This window comes from Amblyomma mixtum, chromosome 5 (genome assembly GCF_055824585.1).
Source record: "Amblyomma mixtum isolate Tamu chromosome 5, ASM5582458v1, whole genome shotgun sequence".
Lineage (NCBI taxonomy): Eukaryota > Metazoa > Arthropoda > Arachnida > Ixodida > Ixodidae > Amblyomma > Amblyomma mixtum.
Window position 1 is genome coordinate 143091230 of NC_143016.1, and position 27200 is coordinate 143118429.

At 46.4% G+C, this 27200-nt stretch overlaps 1 protein-coding gene across 2 annotated transcripts in view; it reads right to left on the reverse strand.

The window, feature by feature from the left end:
- LOC149343950 (uncharacterized) overlaps positions 1 to 27200 on the reverse strand; it is an 89104-nt gene that overhangs the window by 28008 nt on the left and 33896 nt on the right. Inside the window, exons 2-3 of one of the 2 annotated variants that reach the window (XM_089546105.1) lie at positions 17263 to 17829; positions 570 to 973 (exon numbers count right to left, since the gene is read on the reverse strand). In XM_089546105.1, the coding sequence (XP_089402231.1) occupies positions 570 to 973; positions 17263 to 17809 (951 nt within the window). In that variant the 5' untranslated portion in view covers positions 17810 to 17829. Of the gene's footprint in view, positions 1 to 569; positions 977 to 17262; positions 17830 to 27200 lie in introns of both variants that reach the window. The other variant, XM_089546104.1, reaches the window with a different exon arrangement.

The following is a 27200-nucleotide window of genomic DNA, read 5'->3' on the forward strand; positions in this document are numbered from 1 at the left end:
CTTAGAGATTCGATAACTCGGCGCTGCTGGAAAATGTGGAGAGGATAATATTACCACGCATTGGACAACCACTAATGTGAACAAACCTGCCGGTGGCAGTCTATACAGAAGAAAAGACAGACATTCTTACGAGAGTACCGCTTTAAAATTATAAATGAGCACGATGGCCGCCGCGGTGGTCCAGTGGTTATAGCGCTCGGCTGCTGACCCGCAAGACGCGGGTTCGATCCCGGCCGCGGCGGCCGAATTTCGATGGAGGCGAAATTCTAGAGGCCCGTGTACTGTGCGATGTCAGTGCACGTTAAAGAACCCCAGGTGGTAGAAATTTCCGGCGCCCTTCACTACGGCGTTCTTCCCAGCCTGAGTCGCTTTGGGACGTTAAGGCCCAATAAACCAATAAAAGAGCACGGACGAAAAATTGCAAATACGTAGCACTAATTCTGATGAATTTATAAAGACAAAACACTCAAAGTGCGTCTCAAAAGAACACAAGGTGCAGCGCAGGTTGTTTTATATACGTATCCTTGCTTCTAGCCCAAGTGAACAACAGAAGAATATGGAGCTCTTACCTTGTCATCCGTGCTGAAGCTACTGCGTTTCATAATGTGGTACTTCTTCTTGCTTCCTCCATTGCTGTTTCCGCCACCTACACCTTTGCCTTCGGCCTTGCCATCGGACTTGTGGACAGTGGCATTGCCCGCCACCGGAGGCACCGCTGACCCTTTACCGGAGGGCTTCTGTCCCAACAAGTAAGGGGCAGACGCCGATGGCTTGTGGTCTTTGAGCGGGAAGCCGGTCGGCTTCTTGCCGAACGCCTTCTTTGTTGTCTTGCGCCGGAAGAGAGGCACCTCCTTGAGCTGGCGGCGCGTCGAGCGCTTCCGCTTCTCCTCCCTTCGCACCTGGACTTGCAGGCGCCGCTTGAAGGCCGGCACCCTCTTGCGCACGCCGTACACGGGCGCCGACGGTTCCATGTCTGCTGGAACAGGAGGGAGAGGGCAAGGGGGCGGTATTCTCGTGAGTAAACCTTAAGCGTTGAGCGCTAAGAAATCCTCACCTACGTCGCAAAGCGCCGCGAATGTACAATCAGTACAGTAGAGTAGCTTTTTGGGCTTGTTGGTAGTACATAATTTCAAAACACTGTCGCGCAACCAAGGACGAGGACACAAGTGAACAGAAGGAACACCACGAGCGCTAACTTCCAACAAACTGCAATGCAGGCGTCGCGTGCGATGAAGAGGTCGTGTATCAGATTCCCTTATCTTGCGGTAACAAATATACAGGGCAGACGGAAAGGCGCCTCAGCGAGCGCCTAATAGATCATGCTCGCAATATCAACAACAGGAAAGCAGGGAAGCTCGTTGAACACATTTTTTCGTGCCCAAACAAAAACAGGAAAAGCTTTTCTGGATAAATGTGTTGTCATAGCAAAAATCAGAGCTAGGTTAACACGAGAAATCGCTTAAACTGAGAAGATAAATAGTTCAGCTGCACATGTGTTAGCACGCCTTCCATCTTTCTCAGTGATGAAGAGCTCGCTTTTTTGAGAACGTGATAATGTTGTGCAAAACTGACAACGTGTTTTTCTTTTCTGGTGCATAAATGCGCTGCTTGAGAACAATAAAGTTTGTTGGAAGTTAGCGCTCGTGGTGTTCTTTCTGTTCATTTGTGTCTTGGTCCTTGGTTGTGCTAAAGTGTTTTGATACATGTAGAATCATTACATTAGCTCATTTTCGACGGTTGACACTTCAACCTAACATTTGCCCGCGATGAGGCTTCGGCATTTTTGTTTCTCACAGCGGCAACTGTTAGTGAAACGTGGGCTGAAATCTCTTCGTCTCGAATAACCAGAGGGTAAAGAGGAAGAGAGGAGGCCGTGCTAACCTGCTGCGGTGCAATCATGGTACTGCCAAAAATGTTTGCACAAGAATAGCCAGAAAATGAACAACTCATGGCTACAGCAGGCGTGTAAATCTGCTAGTTAATTTTTTCGCATATTTGGGCACCCTGACCCGAAAAATGCGGCAGGAATTCTATGTACATTGGTCACCACATGATGGTACTTGTTGAAGCCCCTAGGTCGAAGGAGATCGCTGTGTCCAAATTAGTGCAGCCTGTATTTGGTCCGCAGGGTGGCGGTTGGTTATCAGTTCGTGTGCCCACAATGGCTGTTGCCAGGGTTAGCGAGAATGGGGAGAGTATATGCACGCCTCCGTGGCCACCGCTTTCGCTGTGTGTCAGCATATTAGGCAGCTCTAGTGTACGGCGCGTATATACGCGCAAAGGGATAGCGTATGCCAAATAATAGTAACAAGTGAGGTAAATAAAATATAGCTGTGATTTGTAGTGCGCATGTGCCAAACACTATTTCAGATCGAGCTTTTACACACGGTCAGTTTGCGTACGTTATGTTCCTAATTTGCCGTCAATGGCTCTGGCCTAAGGAAATATATATGGCTTCCATCATAGCAGCGCGGTTTTAAGCTGGACTTCTATCTTTTCGCAGTTATTTGTTTATTTATATATTTATATTTTATTTATTTGTTGATAATGATGACGATTTTTATTAGGTTTCATGGTTGGTTCTGCCGTCATCAAGAGGTGCGTCGGTTTAAGGGCAAAAAAAGTTCCCATTTGAACACGAGATCGCGCCACTGCGGACGGAACTTTGCGTCTCCGTCTGGACAAGCCGAAAAAAAAACAACTACATATGTGGTATGTCTGGAGCTACCGAGGTCATCATGAAGCAACGTTTTGTGATACCTAGTGTTTATTTCAACTTCCGTTTTTTTTTTCTTGTAACTAATAGTTCTTTTATCCTTCTCCTCAGTGCTACATTGTGTAACGACCCACAAAGTTCTCATGTTTAGCGTACGCTAGCGTGCAAAAGCTTTTATAAGACTGCTGAGCTGCTAACTGTAGAGACGCCACACTGCATGTAAGAATCTAGTGAATCTCCATTTCCGCGGATACAACCGGTGGTGCCCTCTGTCGAAGGCTGCCCAACTAAGCCAGCCACCCATCGGGTTAAACGCATCGATTCCAGCCCTTTTGCTCTAGTAAACACCGCTAGCAGTGTGAGGCCACTGAACTGTGACCTTGAGCATATATGCGTTATTACATACAAGGCGGCATTCCATGTGGTGCCTCATCTGTTCCTCACAGCCTGCGGCGCTTCATTGTGCATCGTCTCATCCTATAGTTGAAGGCCTCTGAGGGTAATATCCGATTAATATTGTCACTAATAATTGACTCTCTCTCTCTGTCTGCCTCTATGGATGCTTGTAAGGCGCCAAAAAACACATTTATCTTCGAGGAAAATTGGATTCAAAAACTTTCCCGCCAGTCGATTTACACTCGTGACTTCCTTCCGAAAAAATGCCGGTTAAGGCCTATTTGAAGTGAATAGTCATACGTCATAGCCACTGGTGTCGGCGTCCAGAAATCGGTGTCGACAATTGCAGATACTTGCGAAATCGGCCGGTGACGGCGACAGCTGTATTTTGTTTTCCTGCTCTTTTTTGGCATATAAAAACTCCGTTTGTAATAAAACTGGTATCTTTGTGATTTAAACACGATACATTACAGACACCCGCAAACTTCTGCTTGTCCCCAGTTTCTCTTCAAAGTATGAGTCGAGCGAAGCCTCTTGTGGAGGAGCGTGAGAAACGTTGACAGTAACAAAAAATGAATATGCAAGAGAGACAACGGAAACCAGGGCTGCGCGGTCCCGTCAAATGGAGCCATACAGTGCGTTAGCAAGAATAATATTGTAATAATAGCAAAAATTTAACGATGGGTTGGGTTCAGGTTTAGAGCCAGTCATTATAGTAAGTCAACACAGGTGATCATGCACCCAGCGCCGATATTTGGAGAATTTTTCACGGTTTTTGAGTATCGTTTCCGTGATTCTATTTCAGGAAATCAATATTTTTATCTCATACTAAGGACGGAGCGTTAGAAATCAACAGACAAAATAACTGTAGCTGGAGGTTTCCATTTGTGTGAAATCCCATGTTCCTTGCAATCCGATGGGCAACGTACTATACGCTATTTTCAATGAAATTAAAAATGGTACGCCTTTAATTTCATTGTAAAGGTAAAGGTACAGCAGTTGTGGCGAGGCGTCAGGAAAACGTGTCTTTAAACGCCGAGTAACTCTGATTTCGCGCCTTCTTTATTCGGTGGCAAATACTTTGCGCTCGAACTTTTATTTTTGTTACACCAAGTATAGCATTCACGGCGAGAAAACTTTGACCCTGTATTAAAGAGACACTAACGGGAAATTGAAGTTTTCCTGTATCGATAGACTACTGCGTGCTAATTACAAACAGACCGCTGTCACGAAGAATGGAGCTTGGATACGCTTAAAAACACTAAGAAAAACAAAATACAGATGTCGACACCACCTGCCTATTTCACAAGTAAAACGTGGGCGTCAGCACGGAATTTTGGGTGTGTTTATAAGAGTCTACGCTACACTCCCATTCCCTTGAAAAGAGTGGCGATCTTTCCTTTCCGATAAGAGCTTTACGAGTATGGATCGGCCGGTGAGAAGATTTTTAAATTGAATTTGCTCCACTATATATGCGTATTTTGCGACCGGACGCATGTAAACACGTAAGCACGTAAGCATGTAAGCACAAAGAGCCACAGAATGAATGTTTACATCGAACAAAAATTTGGAGGGCACCTAATCACCATTTTCTGTGATAATGAGATAGCATACGAACCTCTTTGTAACCTCCCTTGCATAGAGCTCTGAGACTATAGTACGATAATTATCCTGCTGGAAGCACGGAAATTTTGTGTGAGCTGTGAGCGCGACAAAGATGCATGCTAGTAATCTACAGGGAAATTTAAACGACGAAGTTAATATTTGTAGGAAATACCGCAGCAGAGAAAATATTCTAAACTCTAGCATGGGGCAAGCTATGCAAAGGAATTACCAAGCAGACTCTGAAAACATGTGTACTCCAGGTGCCATGAAAAGCAGAAAACAGCCAAATTGTCAAGAAAAGTCTCATTGAGTTTCCTATCCTTATGTCATTCTTTCAGACTGCTTATGCTTAATTTGCCTCTCACAAGTCGTTCTACCTTCTGCTGTTGTTGTAACATCCTCCAAGTCGTACAGTGTGTGCCATCTAAGGTGTTTCAGTTGTGTAGAGTGACATAGTGATAAGCACCACATTGCCTACGCAGATTACTCTTGCAGCTCTCACTGCTTTTGCGTACTCAGTGCGAACGGCGTAGAAACCCACCGCTGAATACATCAATCAGTACGCCTCGACTCGAACGTATACTCCAAGCGGTCCTAGAAACCTTTTTTTTTGTTTCAAAAACCTCGCTCCCCTCAAATCTCCCCTTGCATGGAAAAGAAAAGCTTCAGGATTTCTTCGAGAATCTCGAGGTAGCACCGACGCTTCCCTGAGGGCTCCTCGACGCTTACTTTGTTGTAAGCGTGGAGAACGTCGCATCGTTTGGCCCTTTCGTGGATTTCGTTCTACCGGTAGATAAAAGTTTTTCACGAACATACATTCAATGGAGATCTAGGGTACCGTGTGGCGAAGCGTAGGCTGAATAACAACTTCGGCCCGTTCGGCCCGATATTTCGGGCAAATTATCGTTGTGCGAAGATGAACACAGCTAGCCCCTGACGTGCGCCCTGCCGCTGACTCCGCGCACAGAAAATTGGGGTCAGTCGCTGCCTCCAGTGCAGTAGCTGTTCATCGCACCACACTTACACAGCGCGGGTAAATTTCAAGCCGTCACCGGTAATCTGAACAGGGTTTTACAGCCCACCGTATGCCGTGTTACGAAGCGCGTAGCGCAGCCCATCGCGAGCTCGCTCTTTGAAGCTGGCTGTTTGAATTTTGAAGTTTCTGCAGACGGCGGTGCACTTCCCGAGTGGGAGCCTGCGGGCTGCAGAGTCGGGGTTGAGCAGTGGGAAAATGTGTGCTGCAAGCATCAGTGGCTTGCCGGCGCCTTAGGGTAATTACACTTTCAAACTCCAACCGGCATTGCAAAGAAAGCGGGTGGTTTCGCTTGCACCCCCGAGGGGATATTTGCGAAACGTGTAAGATCATGGCTTTTCGAGCGCGTGTCTAATTACGGTTCCCGGCTTGCTTCCAACCGGCAAGCGGTGTTCGCTTCTGGGGAGCCTTTCCGGTACTTCCGGTTGATACGTTTCTCTGCCAAGAAGGAGGTGCCTCTTCACCACTCACCCCCGAGAGCGATAGAAATTTTGCACTAATCCCAACTAGCACGGGTTTTTTTTTCCAAACCATTCTTAAACGCTGCAGGCAGACGCTACGTTACTAGTGGCGAAGATTGTTCAGACGCGAAAGAGTTTTCACCCGACATTCACCGCAACTTTGTGCCTGCCGGTTGCGAAATAATTCACTAGACTGTGAAACTTAAGTCCCTTGTGGAGGTTCTTCCGATGGCACAACGTGACGACTTAGACAGGTATTAGACAGTGACATACCTTTTTACGGCAGCTTTTCATCTTAGTTAAGAAGAACTTCTTGTTGGGCGAGTTGGTGCATACTGTTGTAGGTACGCATTGCGCACAAAAGACACACACAGGAAAACACACGAGAGAGACTGAAAGAGCGCAAACTATCAACTGGTGTTTATTAGATTCAGTGCCGCTTTATAGGCAGTGTGCACACGTGCCTACAAAGAGGGGAAGGAGAGGATAAGAAGGCAAATCAAACCCTGCGCGACAAACCATCAGAAACGCTCCAAAAAATTCCTTTCCGCGTTGACAGTGAAACGGATGTGTCAATCACACAGTTATCACCTCTTGCCTTGATATGATATGCCTCTAGAAGCTCACGGGAAACTTTGTCCTTGCTCTTGCCCAGAATTCTGATACTTTTTAGCAGTGGCTCACAACCGTTGCATGCAATGCAATGAGCAGGCAAATTAGCTCCTTCTTTGTTCCTAATTGAACGCTGATGCTCCCCTGCGCGTTCATTCACGCAGCGTCCTGTCTGGCCCACATACACGCGACCACACTTGAGCGGGATGAGATACACAACGCCCGTGGCGCATTTCACAAATTGTGCCGCATGCTTATCTCGCATGCTCTTCGTCGAGCGCCTTCCGCGCTGATCCTTGGGCACAACCCGGCGAGCTTGCGTGGCGCCGAAAACACCACAGGGACGCCATGCCTATTCGCCACTTTTTTTATGTTGTGGGCCACCTTGTGTATATACGGGACGACCGTAGTCTTTCTTCGTGGTAATCGCTCCACGTTGTTGGCGCGGTTTCCTTTTTTTACCTTCCGAAGAAGGTTCTCGGCCACAGCTGAGATGACCTCGCAGGGGAAGCCGGCTGAAAGCAGCCTTTTTATCTGATTATGGAAGCTAGTGTGCATTGCATGCGGGCATGACTTCGTCAGAGAAGATCCCAGGCACGAGCTAACAATAGCTCTCTTGACTATCTTCGAATGGGCAGAGTCATAGGGAAGAATCCGTTTCTGCGCTCGCGGTGCGTAGTGCCACCAGACGTGATGCAAACCTAGCTCTCGGTTGATATCTAAAAATTGCAGCGAACCATGGGTCGGAAGTTCGTACGTAAAACTCAAACCCTTCCCATAGCGTTTAAAAAGAGTTAACATGCTATCCACTGAATTAGTGGGGGTCAAGGTTTTTTGTTTAGATAAAACAATTAGAAAATCGTCAACATATCTAAAAGCCTTAAGAACACCCTGGTTAGTAAACTCATGATTCAGGGATCGGTCAATAGCGGCTAAAAATATATTGCAAAGGGTCGGTGCGACGCAGGATCCAATGCAAATGCCTTGTCGTTGAATGTAAAAGTCATCATTAAAAGAAATAAAAGTAGCTTGAAAATAAAATTCTAGCAAGGAAATGAAGCTGTCTGCTGGCACACCGGCTGAGTTTAGAAAACTTACTTCACCATTCCTTTCGATACACTCTCTGACGGCAACAAACAACTCATCATGAGGCACGGAATAAAACAAATCCTCCACATCTACAGAGAATGCGTAGCCAATAGGTGCGTTGGATTTCAAGAAACTGACAACATCACCGGAGGTCTTTGTGGCGAATGGGTCCTCTACTTGTAACCCACTCTGATGCTTCTGCAAATACTGGCTAATGAGGAACTGCCACGAACCCTTCTCACTAACGATTGTTCTGAACGGCACTGAATCCTTGTGGGTCTTTGCGGTGAAGAAAACCGATAGCGTGATGTGCAGTGATCTTGAATTAACTAAGCTGGCAAGATCGATAACTGATTGTAGAAAGAGAGCGCTATCGGTTTTCTTCACCGCAAAGACCCACAAGGACTCATTGCCGTTCAGAACAATCGTTAGTGAGAAGGGTTCGTGGCAGTTCCTCATTAGCCAGTATTTGCAGAAGCATCTGAGTGGGTTACAAGTAGAGGACCCATTCGCCACAAAGACCTCCGGTGATGTTGTCAGTTTCTTGAAATCCAACGCACCTATTGGCTACGCATTCTCTGTAGATGTGGAGGATTTGTTTTATTCCGTGCCTCATGATGAGTTGTTTGTTGCCGTCAGAGAGTGTATCGAAAGGAATGGTGAAGTAAGTTTTCGAAACTCAGCCGGTGTGCCAGCAGACAGCTTCATTTCCTTGCTAGAATTTTATTTGCAAGCTACTTTTATTTCTTTTAATGATGACTTTTACATTCAACGACAAGGCATTTGCATTGTATCCTGCGTCGCACCGACCCTTTGCAATATATTTTTAGCCGCTATTGACCGATCCCTGAATCATGAGTTTACTAACCAGGGTGTTCTTAAGGCTTTTAGATATGTTGACGATTTTCTAATTGTTTTATCTAAACAAAAAACCTTGACCCCCACTAATTCAGTGGATAGCATGTTAACTCTTTTTAAACGCTATGGGAAGGGTTTGAGTTTTACGTACGAACTTCCGACCCATGGTTCGCTGCAATTTTTAGATATCAACCTAGAGCTAGGTTTGCATCACGTCTGCTGGCACTACGCACCGCGAGCGCAGAAAGGGCTTCTTCCCTATGACTCTGCCCATTCGAAGATAGTCAAGAGAGCTATTGTTAGCTCGTGCCTGGGATCTTCTCTGACGAAGTCATGCCCGCATGCAATGCACACTAGCTTCCATAATCAGATAAAAAGGCTGCTTTCAGCCGGCTTCCCCTGCGAGGTCATCTCAGCTGTGGCCGAGAACCTTCTTCTGAAGGTAAAAAAAGGAAGCCGCGCCAACAACGAGGAGCGATTACCACGAAGAAAGACTACGGTCGTCCCGTATATACACAAGGTGGCCCACAACATAAAAAAAGTGGCGAATAGGCATGGCGTCCCTGTGGTGTTTTCGGCGCCACGCAAGCTCGCCGGGTTGTGTCCAAGGATCAGCGCGGAAGGCGCTCGACGAAGAGCATGCGAGATAAGCATGCGGCACAATTTGTGAAATGCGCCACGGGCGTTGTGTATCTCATCCCGCTCAAGTGTGGTCGCGTGTATGTGGGCCAGACAGGACGCTGCGTGAATGAACGCGCAGGGGAGCATCAGCGTTCAATTAGGAACAAACAAGGAGCTAATTTGCCTGCTCATTGCATTGCATGCAACGGTTGTGAGCCACTGCTAAAAAGTATCAGAATTCTGGGCAAGAGCAAGGACAAAGTTTCCCGTGAACTTCTAGAGGCATATCATATCAAGGCAAGAGGTGATAACTGTGTGAGTGACACATCCGTTTCACTGTACAACGCGGAAAGGAATTTTTTGGAGCTTCTGATGGTTTGTCGCGCAGGGTTTGATTTGCCTCCTTATCCTCTCCTTCCCCTCCTTGTAGGCACGTGTGCACACTGCCTATAAAGCGGCACTGAATCTAATAAACACCAGTTGATAGTTTGCGCTCTTTCAGTCTCTCTCCTGTGTTTTCCTGTGTGTGTCTTTTGTGCGCAATTCGTACCTACAACTTTTCATCTTAGTGTCGTCGCCATACATCATTATGAGCTTTGTGTACGATTGCACTGTCGATGATAGAACAGGATAGAACTAGCAGAGCTATCTAAGTTAATAAATAAGCGCAAGGTAGCCGACATAAGAAAGTTTAACATGGAGAAAATCGAGCATGCTCTAAGGAATGGAAGTGGCCTAAAATCAGTGAGGAGAAAACTGGGCATAGGTAAAAACCAGATGTATGCGGTAAAAGACAAACAGGGCAATGTCATCAGCAATATGGATAAGATAGTTGAATTAGCCGAAGAGTTCTACACAAATCTATACAGTAGCGAATGTAATCATCAAGTTACTGAGGGAGGCAGTCGAGCACAGCAATGGGACATCCCGCCAGTAACGAAGGAGGAAGTAAAGAAAGCCTTAGGAGCAATGCAAAGAGGGAAAGCAGCTGGTGGGGATGAGGTAACAACAGATTTGCTGAAGGACGGAGGAGAGATTGTGCTACAAAAACTAGCCACCCTGTATACTCAATGCCTTGTGACCTCGAGAGTACCAGAAGCTTGGAAGAACGCTAACGTTATCTTAATTCATAAGACGTCAAGGACTTGAAGAATTACAGACCGATCAGCTTAGTGTCCGTTGCCTACAAGGTATTTACTAAGGTAATCGCTAATAGAATCAGGACAACCTTGGACTTTAGTCAACCAAATGATCAGGCAGGCTTTCGTAAAGGATACTCGACAATAGACCACATTCACACTATCAATCAGGTGATAGAGAAATGCGCAGAATATAACCAACCCCTATATATAGCCTTCATTGATTACGAGAAAGCATTCGACTCAGTGGAAACCTCAGCTGTCATGCAGGCATAGCGGAATCAGGGTGTGGAAGAGTGCTATGTGAAAATATTGGAAGATATTTATAACGATTGCACAGCTACTGTACTTCTCCATAAAGTCAACAATAAAATTCCAATACGTAAAGGTGTCAGGCAGGGAGACACGATCTCGCCAATGCTCTTCACTGCCTGCTTACAGGAGGTATTCCGGGGACTGGAATGGGAAGAGTTGGGGATAAGAGTTAATGGAGAATACCTGAGTAATTTGCGATTCGCTGATGACATTGCCTTTCTAAGCCACTCAGGACAAGAACTGCAAAGCATGATCAATCAGCTAGACAGGCAGAGTAGAACGATGGAGCTAAGAATTAACATGCAGAAAACCAAAGTAATGTCCAATAGCCTTGCAAGGGAACAGCAGTTCGCAATTGGTAGCGAGGTGCTAGAAGTAGTAAGAGAATATGTCTACTTAGGGCAGGTAGTGACCGCAGATCCGGATCATGAGAGGGAAATAACTAGAAGAATAAGAATGGGGTGGAGCGCGTATGGCAGGTTCTCTCAGGTCATAAATGGTAGCTTACCAATATTCATGAAGAGAAAAGTATATAACAGCTGTATCCTACCGGTACTCACCTATGGGGCAGAAACGTGGAGGCTAACAAAGAGGGTTCAGCTTATGTTAAGAACAACGCAGCGAGCTATGGAAAGGAAAATGATAGGTGTAACGTTAAGAGATCGGAAGAGGGCGGAGTGGGTGAGGGAACAAACGAGGGTTAATGACATCCTAGTTGAAATCAAGAGGAAGAAGTGGGCTTGGGCAGGGCATGTAATGCGAAGGCAAGATAACCGCTGGTCCTTAAGGGTAACGGAGTGGATTTCAAGAGAAAGCAAACGTAGCAGGGGACGGCAGAAAGTTAGGTGGGCGGATGAGATTAAGAAGTTTGCGGGGATACAGTGGCGGCAACTAGCAAAGGACAGGGTTAATTGGAGAGACATGGGAGAGGCCTTTGCCCTGCAGTGGGTGTAGTCAGGATGATGATGATGATGATGATGATGCACTGTCGAGGAAGCTATTTAAGGCTGCTTTCTGTTATAGGAGCGCAGAGGTGAACGGGTACAATGAAGTTGAGGCGCTTTTGAGAATTAAGCGATCAGGTGCATTATTAAGGCGCTAGAGCGGGCAATGGGCCAGGGTACCTTAAGCGGCTACTGGTATGCACTTGAAACTCGCTCCCTCACTAGAAACAAAATTCGAGCCCATCAGCGCACTGCTTATGCGCAGCACTTCCTTCCACCAGTGTCCCTCACTCCCTCTTCCTGATACACCTGGCTTATCTGGGACCTGCTTGGTCATTACCTGGCCGGTGCGGGGCGCGCACTCAGCATTTTGAGCGCCTAAGTGGTGCGCTCAAAGTGAGCTCTCTTCTCTCCCTCTTCAGGACGTTCAAGTTCATCCGAAGATGATGCTTCCTTCGTCCCCCTAGTACAGAAGCAATTGTGAGGATCCCCATATCGTGATAAGTGTTTATATATTTATCTTGGAGGATGTCTACCTCCCAAGACAGAACATAGGCGTTCTTTACTCCTATCCCTCCCATATTTCTGTAACACGAACCTCGCGTGAAATTCAAGCTTGCATACTAGTCCATAGCGCAGTCGTTTTCTTGAGCACGCTACTTCTGGTGTTGTTCAGCGTCGCTATAACTTCCCACGGGTTGTTTTCACACAGTGAAAGCAACGTGGCGTCCCTCTGTAGTCTTTGGGTTGAAAACGCGTGCAAGGGTAAACAAAAAAGCGACGCGAAGGTTGTGTTTGCCACTGCAGCGATTCATATTTGCATAATGACCGAACGCTTAACATAATAAAGCACGTTGTCAGTGTTACTTTACCTCGCGGATTTATAGCAGCGAAAGTTTATGCGACTTTGGAACTCCGCCACATTGGAACTCCCTCACGGCAGGCACTGCGAGTAATATGTAAGCGGCTGCGTAAAGTGCGTCTGGGAACGCTTATGAATCTAAGGATTGCGTTCAATCAAATTAATGTCGTCCATGTCCTGAGCAATTGGGGAAGCTATGGAAACCTGGCTTCCAGATTCGCGTATAAAGATTGAGAGAACAGCCCTACGGTTGCCAATTCGTTCAGTTATATCAGAACAAAACAAGACCAAAATTTACGTGAATCATGTAACATTTGACTCTTAATTGGCTTCTATAAAAAATATGATCAAGGTGGGCCTAAATAAAAGTTAAGCGACGTCAGGGGCTCGGTCGAAGCTATTTCTGCTATCCACACTGAGTTTTAACATCAGCAACGTGATCAGTACTTTTTTGCTCTTTCAAAGAACAAGTATTGCTATATTGCGCTCGTTTCAAGTACCATGAGGTGTGGCTTGAAGGGGCTAATTCGGTAGCAGTTGTTAGCTTATCACCCCAACCTTACCACGCCCACTTTTTGGTATATGTCTGCGATGACCCGAATCATATGAAGGCTGTGGTGGCAAGTTGCTGCTTTGTTTGGTTCTCCGTCTTTCAGATCGTTTACGTCAATGTATACAATGTTTATTGCAATGAAAACATAAATGTGGTCGTGTTTTCTAACAATAATTTAATCAATCCCTTCTTGTGCCCCTAACAATTTGGGTTAATTGCTCTGAAGGCATCTCTGGTTCCGATACCATAGGCGAGGACCATAATGGGAAACGCAGAAAAGATATGACTGTGAAAAGAACCGATATATATGATGTCCTTTGTTCAAGAACCTACATAGGATTCCCTTTGAGACGCCCTGCTTCTTTTCACATTTTTTTGCGCTTGTGGTCGCCTTCTTCCCTGCGACCTAGGCCGATGTTTATATTGTCGCTATAGACCGCCGCCAAACATTCTGCCAGAGCCTTCGTGCGCAAAGCCGAACCACCTCGTCTCAACCACGAATAGAGGTTATGTGCAGCGTCGTGTCGCCATATGTTCTCACTCAGCGGACTTTGCTCGGCAGCTCCAACATATTCCTTGTGCATAGCTTCGAATAAGCTCAACACTTCTGGATGACATGGGCAGTTGGCCCGGGATTACGTCGGGACTTTGAGCCCCTTTGTCGGGCTCATCATAGATGACTTCTGGCTCATATGTGGATATAAGGCAGGGTCCGTTTGTTGGCGAGGCGGGGGAACATTCTGACTTTCTAAGATGGGATGAAGCATGGGCATCTGGCGACAGCTCGCACAAACAGGAGGTGAGACAAGCAGCGGCAAACAAACAAATCGGATTGCATATAAACTGTCCCTCAGCTGCTCTTTAATACCCACGTAGAGAAATGACAAATGAAGTTCTCACACATTTTGTGTTAGGCTCTCTCGGTAGCTCCTTCATGAAGCCAGCTACGAGAAAGACCGCAATATTTTATGCCACAGCCAATATCTGATCTCCACACTGCTGTGGGTGAGGCCAAAAAGGGTATATTACAAAGTACATTTGCGGGGAAAAGCCTCGAGAAACAGGGCAGAGGAAAAACGTTCTCTGTTGTTATTTCAGCTCCTTTTTATTCTAGCTTTTAATGCCAGGTATTCCTCTGGCACTTTCGAGTCGCAAGTACTAAACCCAGGCCGCCGCTTGCGCCGAGCCCTTCTCAAATATAACACCCGACGCTTGCGTCGGAGGCACTTTATAGGCGCTGCGCTGACAGAAATCGACATCAGCTTTCCAAAATCGTTGACGTCGCTCCGGCTTCCGGCGGTTTCAAATATATTATGTTAACGCCGAGCGTAAAGAAAGAGCAGCGGCAGGCCCATCAACACACAGTTCGGCCTTAGCGCACAGACGCAAAATACAAAATAGCCTGATGCGCTTTATTGATCCAAACTGAGCGGCTGCTGGCGCTGCGTCCCGCGTTGTTGCGCAGAAAACGACCGAGACTGGCGGCTTCGAATTTCAAGGGCGCGAAAAAATGCCTAAAAAAATAATGCAAGGAAAAGGCGGTTGCTAGCACTTGTCACGGTACAATGCTGTGCTTTTAGTCTTTTGTTCTATAGAGCAATGGGCGTTCTTACGGGCAAAACTGAGTAGTTCGTAGCTCTAATGGAAAGGCTGAGTAAAAAAATGCGCAGCGGCTCTGCGCACTTTTTTTACTCAGCCTTTCCATTAGAGCGATGCGCAGCGTCTCTGCGTGGGCACCGAGTTTCTCTCTGCTATTTTTTCGTGCACATGCATATACATGTGCTACTTGTGCATCTGCTGTTTCGCTGCTTCTGACCGTTTAAACGTATTTACATTCAATGATTTCACGGCGAATGGGCGCAGAATCCTCACGGTAGAATTGTTGCAGTGACAACCCTTGTCACGTTTTGTGAATGCGCATTATGACAAGCTACATAAAAGCGGCGCAGCCTTCTGGATATTAAGCATGCAACGCTTTTAGCTCCCATCTTGGTACCCTCAGCCGAACATCCTTCCGAAATAGAGGAAAGCTAGGGGGAAAAATCAAAGCTGGCACTGAAAGCACACGAGAGAAGGTGATCGAGGAAGAGGCGGAACATTAAAAGCGCATCAACATTGTTTTAAACACTTGTCTGAGACCAACCGAGAGAGCGCGGCCTACAGATCGTACATGGTCTGTCCTAAATTGTGTTACCTCTGCCCTGAAAATGATTTCATGCTAACTCCTCATCTCGGCTGCGAGATAGACGGCAAATGTTCCGTGCAGTTTTGTATTAAGCACGCAGTCTTGTCCAGCCTTAGGCGGACACACAAAAATAAACAGAAAAGAAAGCAAAAGAAGGTCCGCGAAGTACTTTTTTCTACACGATATTTTCGTATGCAGAATTTTCCGGCTATACGGATAGTCAGGAGGGCTTAGTATGTTTTCTGTATGACGGCGGAAAAATGATCCCACGTCCCATCTCCATTACATTCTGCGTTCTTAACCTTACCTAAAGTGCTGTATTAAAAGTTGCAAGGTTAAATAATTACAACGTCAAGAATATGCAAAATCGTTAACCCCTGCAGTAAACAGAAAAAGAAGCGCACTGGGTGGCCTATTATGTGGGTGAAGTTTTGGGTAAGCAGTCTTGCAATATAGAAAGCTGAGCGGTGCAAACGCAAGCATATATTGTACAAACACCGAAAATGATGAACATTAATAACAAATACTGGGAAAACTGAAAGCCGTACGTACTCCATAAAGCGGACGGAGTTTTATGTTTTCCATCGCATACATATTTGCGGCGAAGCCATGTGCCGCCTAGTGCCCTTACAAAATTGAAAGGAACTAGAACTGACTCCGTGGCTAAGGCCCCACACACCGCCCTAACTCGTAATTTTTCCAGCGTTAGTTTACTTTTACGACGGTTTGGGTGGACGTGAATAATATGCCTCGAAAGAGCAGCCGACAAGCTGCGGCTCGGCTGAAAGCACTCTCTTTATTACCCCCCGGGGAACAACGCGAAAACACTGCCAAGCACTGACATCGGGGCATCATGCCTCTAAATGCACGTGGAGGTTTCAAGCCATACCCTCTGCGGAAAGGTTTGTGTGCGCCAAGCCATTGAAACGGCTCAGCTCGGCGGGAGGCTGTTAGAAAATTTATGGGCGGAAAAGCGAGCTCCGGGTCGCAGTTATTCGAGAGTATGCACGTGAAACGTAAATGGGACCCAAGAGCTTTCTCACTCATTTAATTATTGACCCTCGTGTCGATCAAACCATGAGTAGGACGATTACGTTTTTGCCGCAAGTGCACATAAACAACGCAGTTTATAATGTGCGAGAACACTCTCTATTGAACAACCTTCGCTAACGGATATCATTTCGCAACACGCTGAGTTGAGCGTTTTCAAGGCAAAGTCTGGCCGTGGTCAAGCTGAAATGCTGTGCGTAAAGTGTAAAGTCATTCCGTTCTTACGAGGTTCGATAAAGCAACATGTTCCGAACAGCGCCCCCATATGCGAATAGTTGGCCTTTGAAAGTGAAGTTAGCATCTCATTAGAACAGTGACTAAATAAATTTGATATTGTTACCTGTCTGCATGAGGCGCCCCGAGAACATCGCAAATTATCGACGGCATCGTCAGCAGCACAGGTAATTTCGAATATGTTACTCATTAACTTCATCACATGGGTCACTCTTGCATGGAAAATTGATTACTTGAAAGGTGTGCGAAAACACCAAACGTATTGCCTGCAAAGGCGTCATAGGATTAACTAAGGTGATCACTAGGGTAGGCAAGTTGATGCGATTACTGCCGCAGGCAAGCTTGTCTTGATAAATGCCTGCATTTGAGTGTACTGTCACTTAGCAACTATGTGAAACGATTGGTGCACTTGACCAAAGTGGCGGCCTTTCGGCAGGCAGATGCTGTTTTCATTGCCTACAGGCCTGCCCTAATGCCGATATGTGTTGGTGCTTCTTGTATTCATTTTTGTAGCTCCAAAATATCGCAGCCTTTCACTTTAATATTGGCCGCGTGTTGTCCCCGTTTGGTTCCGGTCGAAAGCGCTCACCGAAGGACGGTTGCTGCAGCCGCCTCCTGCTACTGGGCGCAGACGAGTGGACGACGCGTCTCTTGGGCAGGTACATCATCACTTCGTCGGCCTCTTGCTCGTCGCCCTCGTCCTCCTCTCCGGTGTCCTCATCGGCCACACCCCTGCCGTGGCTGGCTGAGCGCCCGCCGGCATCGCCGCTGCTGTCATCATCGTCGTCGAAGAAGGCGGGGACCATGGCAGCCTGTCCCCCGGGGTGTCCCTGCTGTTGGTTCTCGCCCAGGAGCGCGGGGAGCAGCCGGGCCATCCGGGTGGAGAGGAGCCTGTAGTAGAGCCTTTCCTCGGGGCTAGCGCTGCCGGCGGAAGCCACCAGGGGCCGCCCGTGGAGTTCCTCGGGGTCCCGCCGGGGTACGGAGGTCCGCTTGGAGGCGCCGCGGAAGCTGTGCTGCTGGCCCTGGTAAGGAGCGGGGCCGGCGGCTGGGAAGTGGGACGTGCGCTGGATGGCCTCAAGGTCCAGGCTGAGCGCCAGGCCCGCCACCAGGACAAGCAGGGAGCCGCTGCGCAGCATGCCGGCGGCCGCGCCTTAGCCTGCATGTAAAACGACAGACGCTGAAAAGGCGAAAATGGAAGAAAATGACTCATTTATGCATGGTGGGCAGGTACGGTTGCGTTGTTGTCGTGGAACGGCTCTGGGAGTGCCGGTGGCACATACAAAGTGCACATTAGATCTGTCGGTAACTGCAGAATAATTTCTTACCGCTACAGCATAAAAGTACTAGGTTTTATTGGAGACCAATGGGGAAATGCTGGTGAGCGACAGCACACGTTGCGAAAGCGATCCATAAAATCAACCACATCCTAAACCGGGTACCAAAGCGCAGCTGCTGTCTCGAATTGCATCAAATACTAAAACTGTAGCAGCTACACGCAGGTATCAAAACAGCCTGCCATGTGCCACCCAAAGCACCACTGAAACCTGGAAACTAGAGAGAGTGGCTCCTTTGCAGGGCACAGCTTCAAAATATCGGCTGATCCTGGTCCTGAAACACATCAGCCTAGCTACGACATCTTAATTGCAATCTTGAGGCCACCAATGCCCAGACATAGGCGCATTCGCTCCATACCTCCTCTCTTCATACCGAAATAAGTCTTAGTGCTTTCGGTGATAAAACGGCATTAGAAGACCCCGGAAAAAATTGTGAGCAAGTACAAAAAAAAATGTCTTCTGAGGGTAACGAAAACACGCTACTACCCTCTTATGTTAGTATCCAATCTACGCGCCTGAAGAAGGCGCGATATTAGGCTATTAGGCGGCGCAAACATATTACACGACAATATTAGGCGGCGCAGGCAAACACTGATACCTTATTTGTACACACAGGATGTATACACTGGCTGCCTGGACGACCTTCCTCCCTCATTGTTGACGATTCCCTACAAATGCAGACGCTGTGTAGGTCGGCTTCTACCCGTCCAAGGAATACTAATATCCAATACCTTACACCACCCTCAATACTTCCTTCACGCCTAGCGCCTCCAACGAAGCAGCTGGTATAAACGTGGCTTGGGATCTTTCTTTTTAGTGGGAGAATGAAGATTCCGCATTCTCTCTCCTCTAATAATGCTCGGTTCAGTGAAGTAGCTATGTGCCCAAACAGATACATGGAGAAAAAAAACGACATCAACAGCACGTCCCCTGCCGTCTTCGATAGCACCATTATGTGAGGGCGGATATTATTGAGTGCCAACAATCCTTCTCTTCGCCTCCCCAGCGGCTACCAAATATACATCACTGCTCTGCTGTCCCCTCTCGCACGCGCTGCGCTTTGACAAATGCCAGTTCCATTAGCTTGTTGCGAGCGTTACATCTGCCTTTACTTCGAATCTCAATGAGCATCGCCAATTGTTTGGCAAGCCAACAGAAGACTTCAGTGATCATTCTGCGTCATCGTCCACTATTTTGTGACTTTTCTTGTAGTGAAAACTTTAAAACATTGTGCTTCCAGACTCTTCACTTGATAGGCGTGGCGTTTCGTCTGCACTCCAGAAGAAGGTGTAACTTTCTCCTTTAAACGCATTAGGAAAAATAACTACTTTCCCTGAAAGTTCCTGCATATACCACTAAAATTCTTTGCGACAATGAACAAAGCTCTGTACGCAGGGGTCGCTCGACCACAGGGGCACCTAGAGTCTCCGTATTAGATACAGCTAAACCTGTACAAGAAATCCGAATTTCAGTTTATTCATATCTAGGTACAAACCGTACCTGGCAAAGAATGTACGGATGCGCCGATACCGATTTACGGAAGTTCCAGTCACGAAAAAAAAGCGGTTCACTTGCGTCGTTAACGTAATTGATGTAGTTACGAATATATTAATAAGATTTCTTGGAGTAGTGCGCCTCGAGTGACTTTCCCAGCGATAGTTCATATAAGTACCTCAAAGCTTTTTTAGTGGCGCCACCGTGCTAACCCTAACATCGGTGTGTTCCTCAAGGAGAACGCCTAAAGGTGTACAACGGGTCAGTTACAAGTGCACTCAATGGCTGATGAAGTTCCGAACACGAGTGTGGTCTCATCGCTAGTTGCGACAGTCTAGAAATGAGCCTCCACGGTGGCTCAGTGGTTATGGCGCTCGGCTGCTGACCCGCAAGATGCGGGTTCGATCCCGGCCGTGGTGCTCGAATTTTGATGTAGGCGAAATCCTGGAGGCCCGTGTACTGTGCGATGTCAGTGCACGTTAAAGAACCGCATGTGGTAGACATTTTCGCTGTCCTTCATTAAGGCGTCCCTCATAGCCTGAGTCCCTTTATCACGTTAAGCTTTCATAAACCAAGCAGTCTAAAAGTAATTGGTTTGATATCCCGAAACACCTTCCCGCTTAGTTTGTTCCTTCGCTGGCCGTAGTTGAGAAGCGATCAGGCCCACACTGTGAAGAAATTTCAATGCCGTAGATGTCCTTACTTATTCCGTCTAGCCCAGTACCCTTCAAAATAGTAGAAGTTTCCTACTCCAGCTTTTATTGTGCCAAATACGCGCAGAAAATCATCGGGAGGATTAGAGCATAACGTTTTCGAGCTGCGAAGATTAGTTCGTGTTGTATTTTTCATTCCGAAGCGCCAATTGCGTGTCCACAATGGCGGCACATAGCCCGCTACAGATAACGAGGTGTGTCGGTGTACTGTGTTGCGCAGGAATGTCAGAAAAACTGTTAGCTCTGTGAGGACTACCACCGGTCTGTGTTAAACGATTCTATGATGAGTTTGATGTAGTGATCATTGTTGGAAAAGACGGTGTCTGAGTTAATCGACCGCTTTAGTTCCATGAACTTTCTTAGTTGGTTGCAAGGAGTACAATTGCTTATATTGTAGGAGAAGAAACAAATGTAAAACGCTCGTGAATTAGATCCCTAGATATGGTGTTTTATTCACTATAGGAACAGTGTTTAATAAGTGAATGGACTTTAAACAACCGTGTGTTTGCTGGCATGAAGTTTTGTATTCCTTATTTTAATAGATGTCATATTTTTGCGATCTTCATTCGATGAATATTCTCTTGTTATACTAATGTTCTCTACTCATCCCAGCACCTGGAAATGTTCTTCAGTGCGAATTACCGCACCTCAACACCGTGACGCCACGTGAACGTGGGAACAAGGTGACCGGAATTTTCATGACTACTCCGTGCCCAGCAAACACTGCTCAAGAAAATCGCAATAGTCTCAAGTTGTACGAGAATATAAGATTTCAAATTTAAAACCGGTTTATCAAACTATTTTCCTTAAATCTTCGAAGGGAGAAGACATGGAACGGGCAAAATGTTAGCCTGAAAGCCGTGAAGAGCGGTAGGCATGGTCAGAGTGGTGCAATCGCTGTAAAAATGAAAAGCTTAGCAATCCTTCTAGGAAGAAATTAGGTGATGGCCTTTACGCTCCATTTATCATTGCTTGCGCATTGCCGAGCAAGTGCCATCACTAACTGCGCATAGACACCGTACCGCACACCTCAATATTCTCCGCAGTAGTGTTATAGAGGATGAATACATCTATAATTCAGTGCAGCCGTGATGTTTGCGAATTCTGCTGTTGTCCGCGGCTTTGCTTAGCGCTCAAATTGTATTCATTAAATCTGTACTACCAGGATAATTAAGCATTAATGACGTGTACCGTGACTGGTAGGGCGGGTTCCGTCATATTTTGCATTTATTCTTTCTTTATGACATAGTTGCAGTGTTCACCGTCTATCTGCCACAAATTTCACAAACTGAAATAATTACTTCTAGCAACTGCACATACTGCTTCTCCCAGGAGTTATCATTTTAAAGGAAAATGAAGTTGCGGAGAAAGAACTGCTAGTTGTTTAGCGAGCTGTTAATCCATTTTTGTTGGAGCGCAGAAAAACGCGGACTGACAGCGTCCGTCTATCTTACTGTCAGTCCTTGCCTATGCATGCGGCCAAAACTAGCAAAATCTTGGACAGAATAGCCGGGCGCAGTGACAGCAACAGCTCTGATTTTAATGGAAAAAGGTCGGAGAAAACTCGCATTGTGTGGACACGGTGATATGCGGTAGTCAGACTTGGGCGCAAGACTGTACTGCTTCACAGATTTCTCACTCACTAATTATTTCCTGCAGAAAAGGCTAGAGGCACTATTCGTTCCCCACTAGCATATTTATTGCAGTTATTCAAACTACGATCACTGAAAAAGAATAGTTTTAACTTCTTATTGAAGGGACACTGAGCGCAACGCTGCCAATTTTTTTGTAGTAAAATCCGATTCACTGTTGTGGCGTTGATACCGCTTCTCCGGCAGCGAAATGGGTATTCATTGCTAACGGATTTAGATTCGAAGTTTAAAAACTTTTCGCCATCGCTGCAATTCAGGACTCTTTGATGAAGAAATAGGAGAACAGTGACGTAAAGCGGCGGAAGCTGAAAGGTGGATTACGCGATTGCTGGTCGCGAGCGCTGCGCTCCCGCCCAGCGGCAACCGAAATGAAAACTACTGCCAACGGGATGTTGAAGACCTCTATCAGCCGTCGTCGCTTCGTTTACGTTTGCAACAATGTTACGATCTATCCCATTGCCAATTTCGACAATGAAGTTTTCGCAAAGAACTGCAGCCTGCATTCAGCTACCTCAACCCCACACAGAGTGCGATGCATTTGTGGGCTGAGGCGGCGGGTCTTGGAAGAAGGTCTAGCGTCGAGCAGTCGGCAGTGTCGCTGTCTCACCGAGCCCCCGCCTCAAATGATGTGTAGTGACTGGTATGTGCCGCCAAACTTCATTAAATTTTGCAATAATAATTCTCCTTGAGCTGGTTGTGCAGCGCAGCGTCTTGGTGCGTTGACGAAGCTAACACGCCGAGCGGTGCGTTTCCTAACATTGAGGCGGGCTGAACGTTTGCTTTACACGGCTCTTTTTTCATGTCGCAGTTGCGTGCCGTGGCACGAACATCGTCCAAGGAGCACTTAGAGAGGCACTAGGAAGTCTTCTGCTGCTCCGCTTTTGTAAATCGAGGCGCATGGCAAAACCATATGTGAACGCAGAACGCATAGTTGCGAAGCACCCCAATACATACCGAAACTGAGCTGGCCGCGTGTCGCGCCTCCAATTGCAAGTTTTCTTTGACATCCGACATTCAGGGCGACTTCTCCGTCTTCCTCGTGCGATAAAAGTGCACTAGTGGTCTCAAAACAAAACTTATGTTCTTCAATAATGATCAAACCCGTAACGTTCATTCATGTTTGTCAGCCTCAGAGACCTCTCCTATTTCATCATCACGCATGTACTTGCGGGATTGCCCTATGTTAGCGACACCTGCATTTTCGTTTTTGCTGTTTTCTACTTTACGAGAATTATGTTTTCAAAACGAGTGGTGTTTCTGTGTTTAGGAGCTGGTATTCTATTCATACAAGCAAACTTAACTTTCGCCTCAGTATCCCTTTGAGCCACCACATATGCAGCCGGAGTATCACCGGATGGAAAGGGCTCCTTGCTGTTATTGCATAAACGCCTTTTTCCGCCTTCCCCTTGGTGCTTTTTCTGTGCCCTTTTGAAAGCACACCGTATTACTGAGTTCAGTTGTGGTAGTACAAGGCAAGTCCATAAAACTGATCTGTTTGTCATCCGCCAGCACTGCCCCCAGATAAAGTAAGACTGACCCCTTAATAGTTTTTGCACGTCACGCACGTGCCTTTCGACGGAAATACGCCTACGACACGCGACAGCAGAGCATCAATAATAAAGGGTCACGCCCGGTGTGTCGCCCGCGGAACACGCTAGCAGGAGTGCGAGAGTAGGGATGGGAAACGACACGGTTCTGCCAGCGGTGGGAGCCTCCATGCTCCCACGCGACTTCTGTGTGTACGCTGTGGTTCGCAGTATTTTCTCCTTTATTATGCAGACATAGGAACGAAAAGAAAACACAAGATAGCTGCTACTGTGTGAAGTGTCCATGGAAACGGATGACGAAATGTTTGTAAAGCTTAGTATGTGGGTAAGAGAAACTGAAAAATGAGGGGGAACTTATTCAGCTCTTCCTTTAATAGTATTACGCGATACGTTAATGGCTCTCTTCAGCGGTTTCTCTTCACACAGAGTTACTGTTCTTTGTTCACATTCACACATTTATCACAGTGATCACAACTAAGTTTCCACATTCTTGCCTTTCAACTCTTCCACACTGCAGCCAACCCACGTAATGTTGCTATAATTAAAGTAGTATCTCACTAATTAGGACGTCTCTAGCTTACTCCATTAATTACCACATTGCTGAACTTCAAATCAACCCAACAACACACGCCGATAATCCCTCCCCTTCCGCTCTACATGTACCTACGCCAAGACAACGTGCCTACATGGCGTAGTCGATACAATGCCTGCCTGGCTACCGAACAGGCGTGGGTTGGAATCCTGACTAAAATGCATGGGAAATTTTTTTGGTGGAAAGTCAATAAAATTCTGAAGTTAATTCGTTTGAGATAAGCGCCAGGTCTTAATTGACATTACAAGAAGTCCTTCCAGTTACTTTGATTCATGACATCCACGCGTGACGTGGGTTTCTGGAGACAACGCCGCCACCGGGAGGACGCCGTGTTTTCCGCTTAACGAGCCTTAAAGCTTTCGCATTAAAATACAATGTTAGCTACTTAGGTGTATCTGTTGCAGCCATGTTCAGGTGCTGAGCACGTTGTGGATAAATCGAATCGCAGCTGCAGCGGTGTCATGTCCGGCATTCATGCTACTAATGAGTACCTTGTATCCCAAGTATAATTTCGCCTTTAAGTTTTGCATTTTACATTAGTTTTTTTTACTTAATGTTTTGTATCTTATGGTTTATTAATTAGTTTCTTTTGCACATTTCGTTGTTCTTTGCCCCAATTACTCAATGCCCTTCTGGGCCCTGTTAGGTATTATGAATAAATAAATAAATAAATAAATAAATAGATGTGAAAACGCCAAAGTGCTTTGCAATCAGAGTGCATGTCGAAGAGTCCCTGGGCTTCTAACACTGCGCCCGCTCTATAGGCCTCGAGTCTTTCACCTCCTGCTTCATCCCTGCCCTCACCACGTGGTTACGGTGCTCACCGTGAGTAACGCTCATACTGCGCTTTTCCTTTCCTGGTAGACACCCAGCGCGCCCACAAGACTAAGCAGAGAAATGATGGAAGCAAGCTTAGCCAAGTGCAGCAGTTTAAAAAGACACGCTGATAAAAAGAACCCACAAGACAAGAGATATTTTGTGCTCTTCTCCAATAATAACGGTGACTGAAGCCACTGATATAAGATCGCGACTGCTCGCTGTTTAGTCACGCCTCTGTTATGTGTGGGATCTGTATCAGTTTTGTAGCCTGATAATTATGGACTTTCAACACGATGTTTGTGTTTTAAATGGCATGTGCCAGTAAAATTAACGCTGAGCATGCCGTTCGGGCGTGTATATTTTCTCCCACCGCATATTAGACATAGTAGGAGTGCATGGCCATGAACTGCCCCTGCAGTTTCGCGAAATGAGAAGCGTGTTTTAGGTATCATGTCGCTGGCAGTGTTCCTGCCACAGATAAAGTCCATGCCTACTCAAGAGGAACCTGCACTGCCCTGGCGTGAGTAGAAGCTCCGCTGCAGGATTCTTTTTCAAAGCGGTTGAAGGCTACAAGCTACAGAGCAAGTGTCCTTTACTCTTTAAAGGCATTACTCTTTAAATCTTTCGACGTCAAAGGACAACGTGCGTACCACAGCCCGATCGCACCGAGGAGCAACGCGAATCCTTGGGCAAGTTTAAGGGCGGATTTCATCGAATATTCCTTGAATACTGTAAACGCGGTGTTGACAAGCGCTTTGCAACAGCCTAAATAAACCGAATGGAACGTTGCTGCTTCCGCAAGCACCGACTTCTGCCCAATCAACATTTTAAAGCATATGTCAAAATCCTTATCGAGCTCCTTGCTATGTGCAATTTCGGTACTTCAACTTGCAGCTTTATACGTAGTCATATTCTCGAAGTGTGTGATGAGAGGCTAGTTGGTAAGGCATTCTGGAGACATAAAACTACGCAGGAGACAGGACACAGAAAAGATGCAGACAGGACGAGCGTAGACTAACAACTGATTTATTGAACGAAACGACCTTCCATCGGTTTGGTTGCGCATGCGTTGCTCTTGATGGAAGGTCGTTTCATTCAATAAATCAGTTGTTAGTCTACGCTCGTCCTGTCTGCATCTTTTCTGTGTCCTGTCTCCTGCGCAGTTTTATGTCTTCAGAACATATTCTTGAGTAACCGATTTCACTAAAACATTTTAACGCCATCTTTACGAAGGATCTTTCCTTGCTTTCCAATGGACTGCTCATATTGGGAAGCAGATTCAGCAACCGTATAGACAAGTCTAAATAGTTACCCAGTCGGCTGTTAAGATAACCGCATTCAGGAATGCAAGAAAATAAAACAACGACGTCCTGCACATCGCGCGGGGGCTCTTTTAGCTTCCAGTCTACCATGATATCTTGAAAGTTTAAACGGCTCTCCAGCAAAGGCCGTGCACTGGGGCTGTCGTTAACAACTGAGTACTTCGCAAGCGTTTCTAGCTCTCGGAAGGAAAAAATTCAAAGACATTGCCCGGACAGAATCTGAACGAAGGGTATGAAACACGATGATCGGTGCATTTAGAATGAACTACTCGACTTAGGTAGGACCTCCAGGAAGAGTAAAGGACATTACCGCATTTAAAATTCAAGTTGTTGGAGACCACACACACGCGCGGTTGTGGCGTATTGCGAATGGAAAAACACGTGCGAATATCTTCTGAGAAAAGAAAAAGATACGTCATCGTTCCACACTCGCTGGACACCTGCACCCCACCATGAGAGAAATTATAAAGGAGGTGGCAAGATAGGCAGAGAGATATAGGTGCCGTATGGAAACGGTCGAGACTATATTCTACATACTGGGATTATTTAAAGTCTTCAAAAATCGCACATTATGAGTCAGTTGATAGCTTGGTATCCATCGAAAGGCGGCCGCTATGGCGTATATTCGGTTTTTTACGGCGACTACGACTAAAGCTTTCAGTGCATTAACAGCCTGAACGATTTTTGCTTTAACACGTGGCTTAACTAAATGAGCGCTTGAATACACGCCCCTCATTACTACGACCAAGAGAGTAATCAGCGCATCATGAGAGTGGTAGCACAGCTAAAATGCATAGCTTTTTTTACGACTATGTCTGTGCTGAATTTCTGGACTAGATATAATAAACATTTTCGAAAATTCCTTCACTCAGCTCTTCTGCACTGTACGCTGATCAATACATGGCTGGGCATGACAGCATTTCGATCAATACACAGTGCTTAGAGTCAAAGTATTCGCGTTAAGTAGGGTTTGCGGATACCCTTACGATTACATTATTGCACTTTGAAGCTTCCCTTCCTAACTCTACTCGAAATTTTGCCACATATTGAAACA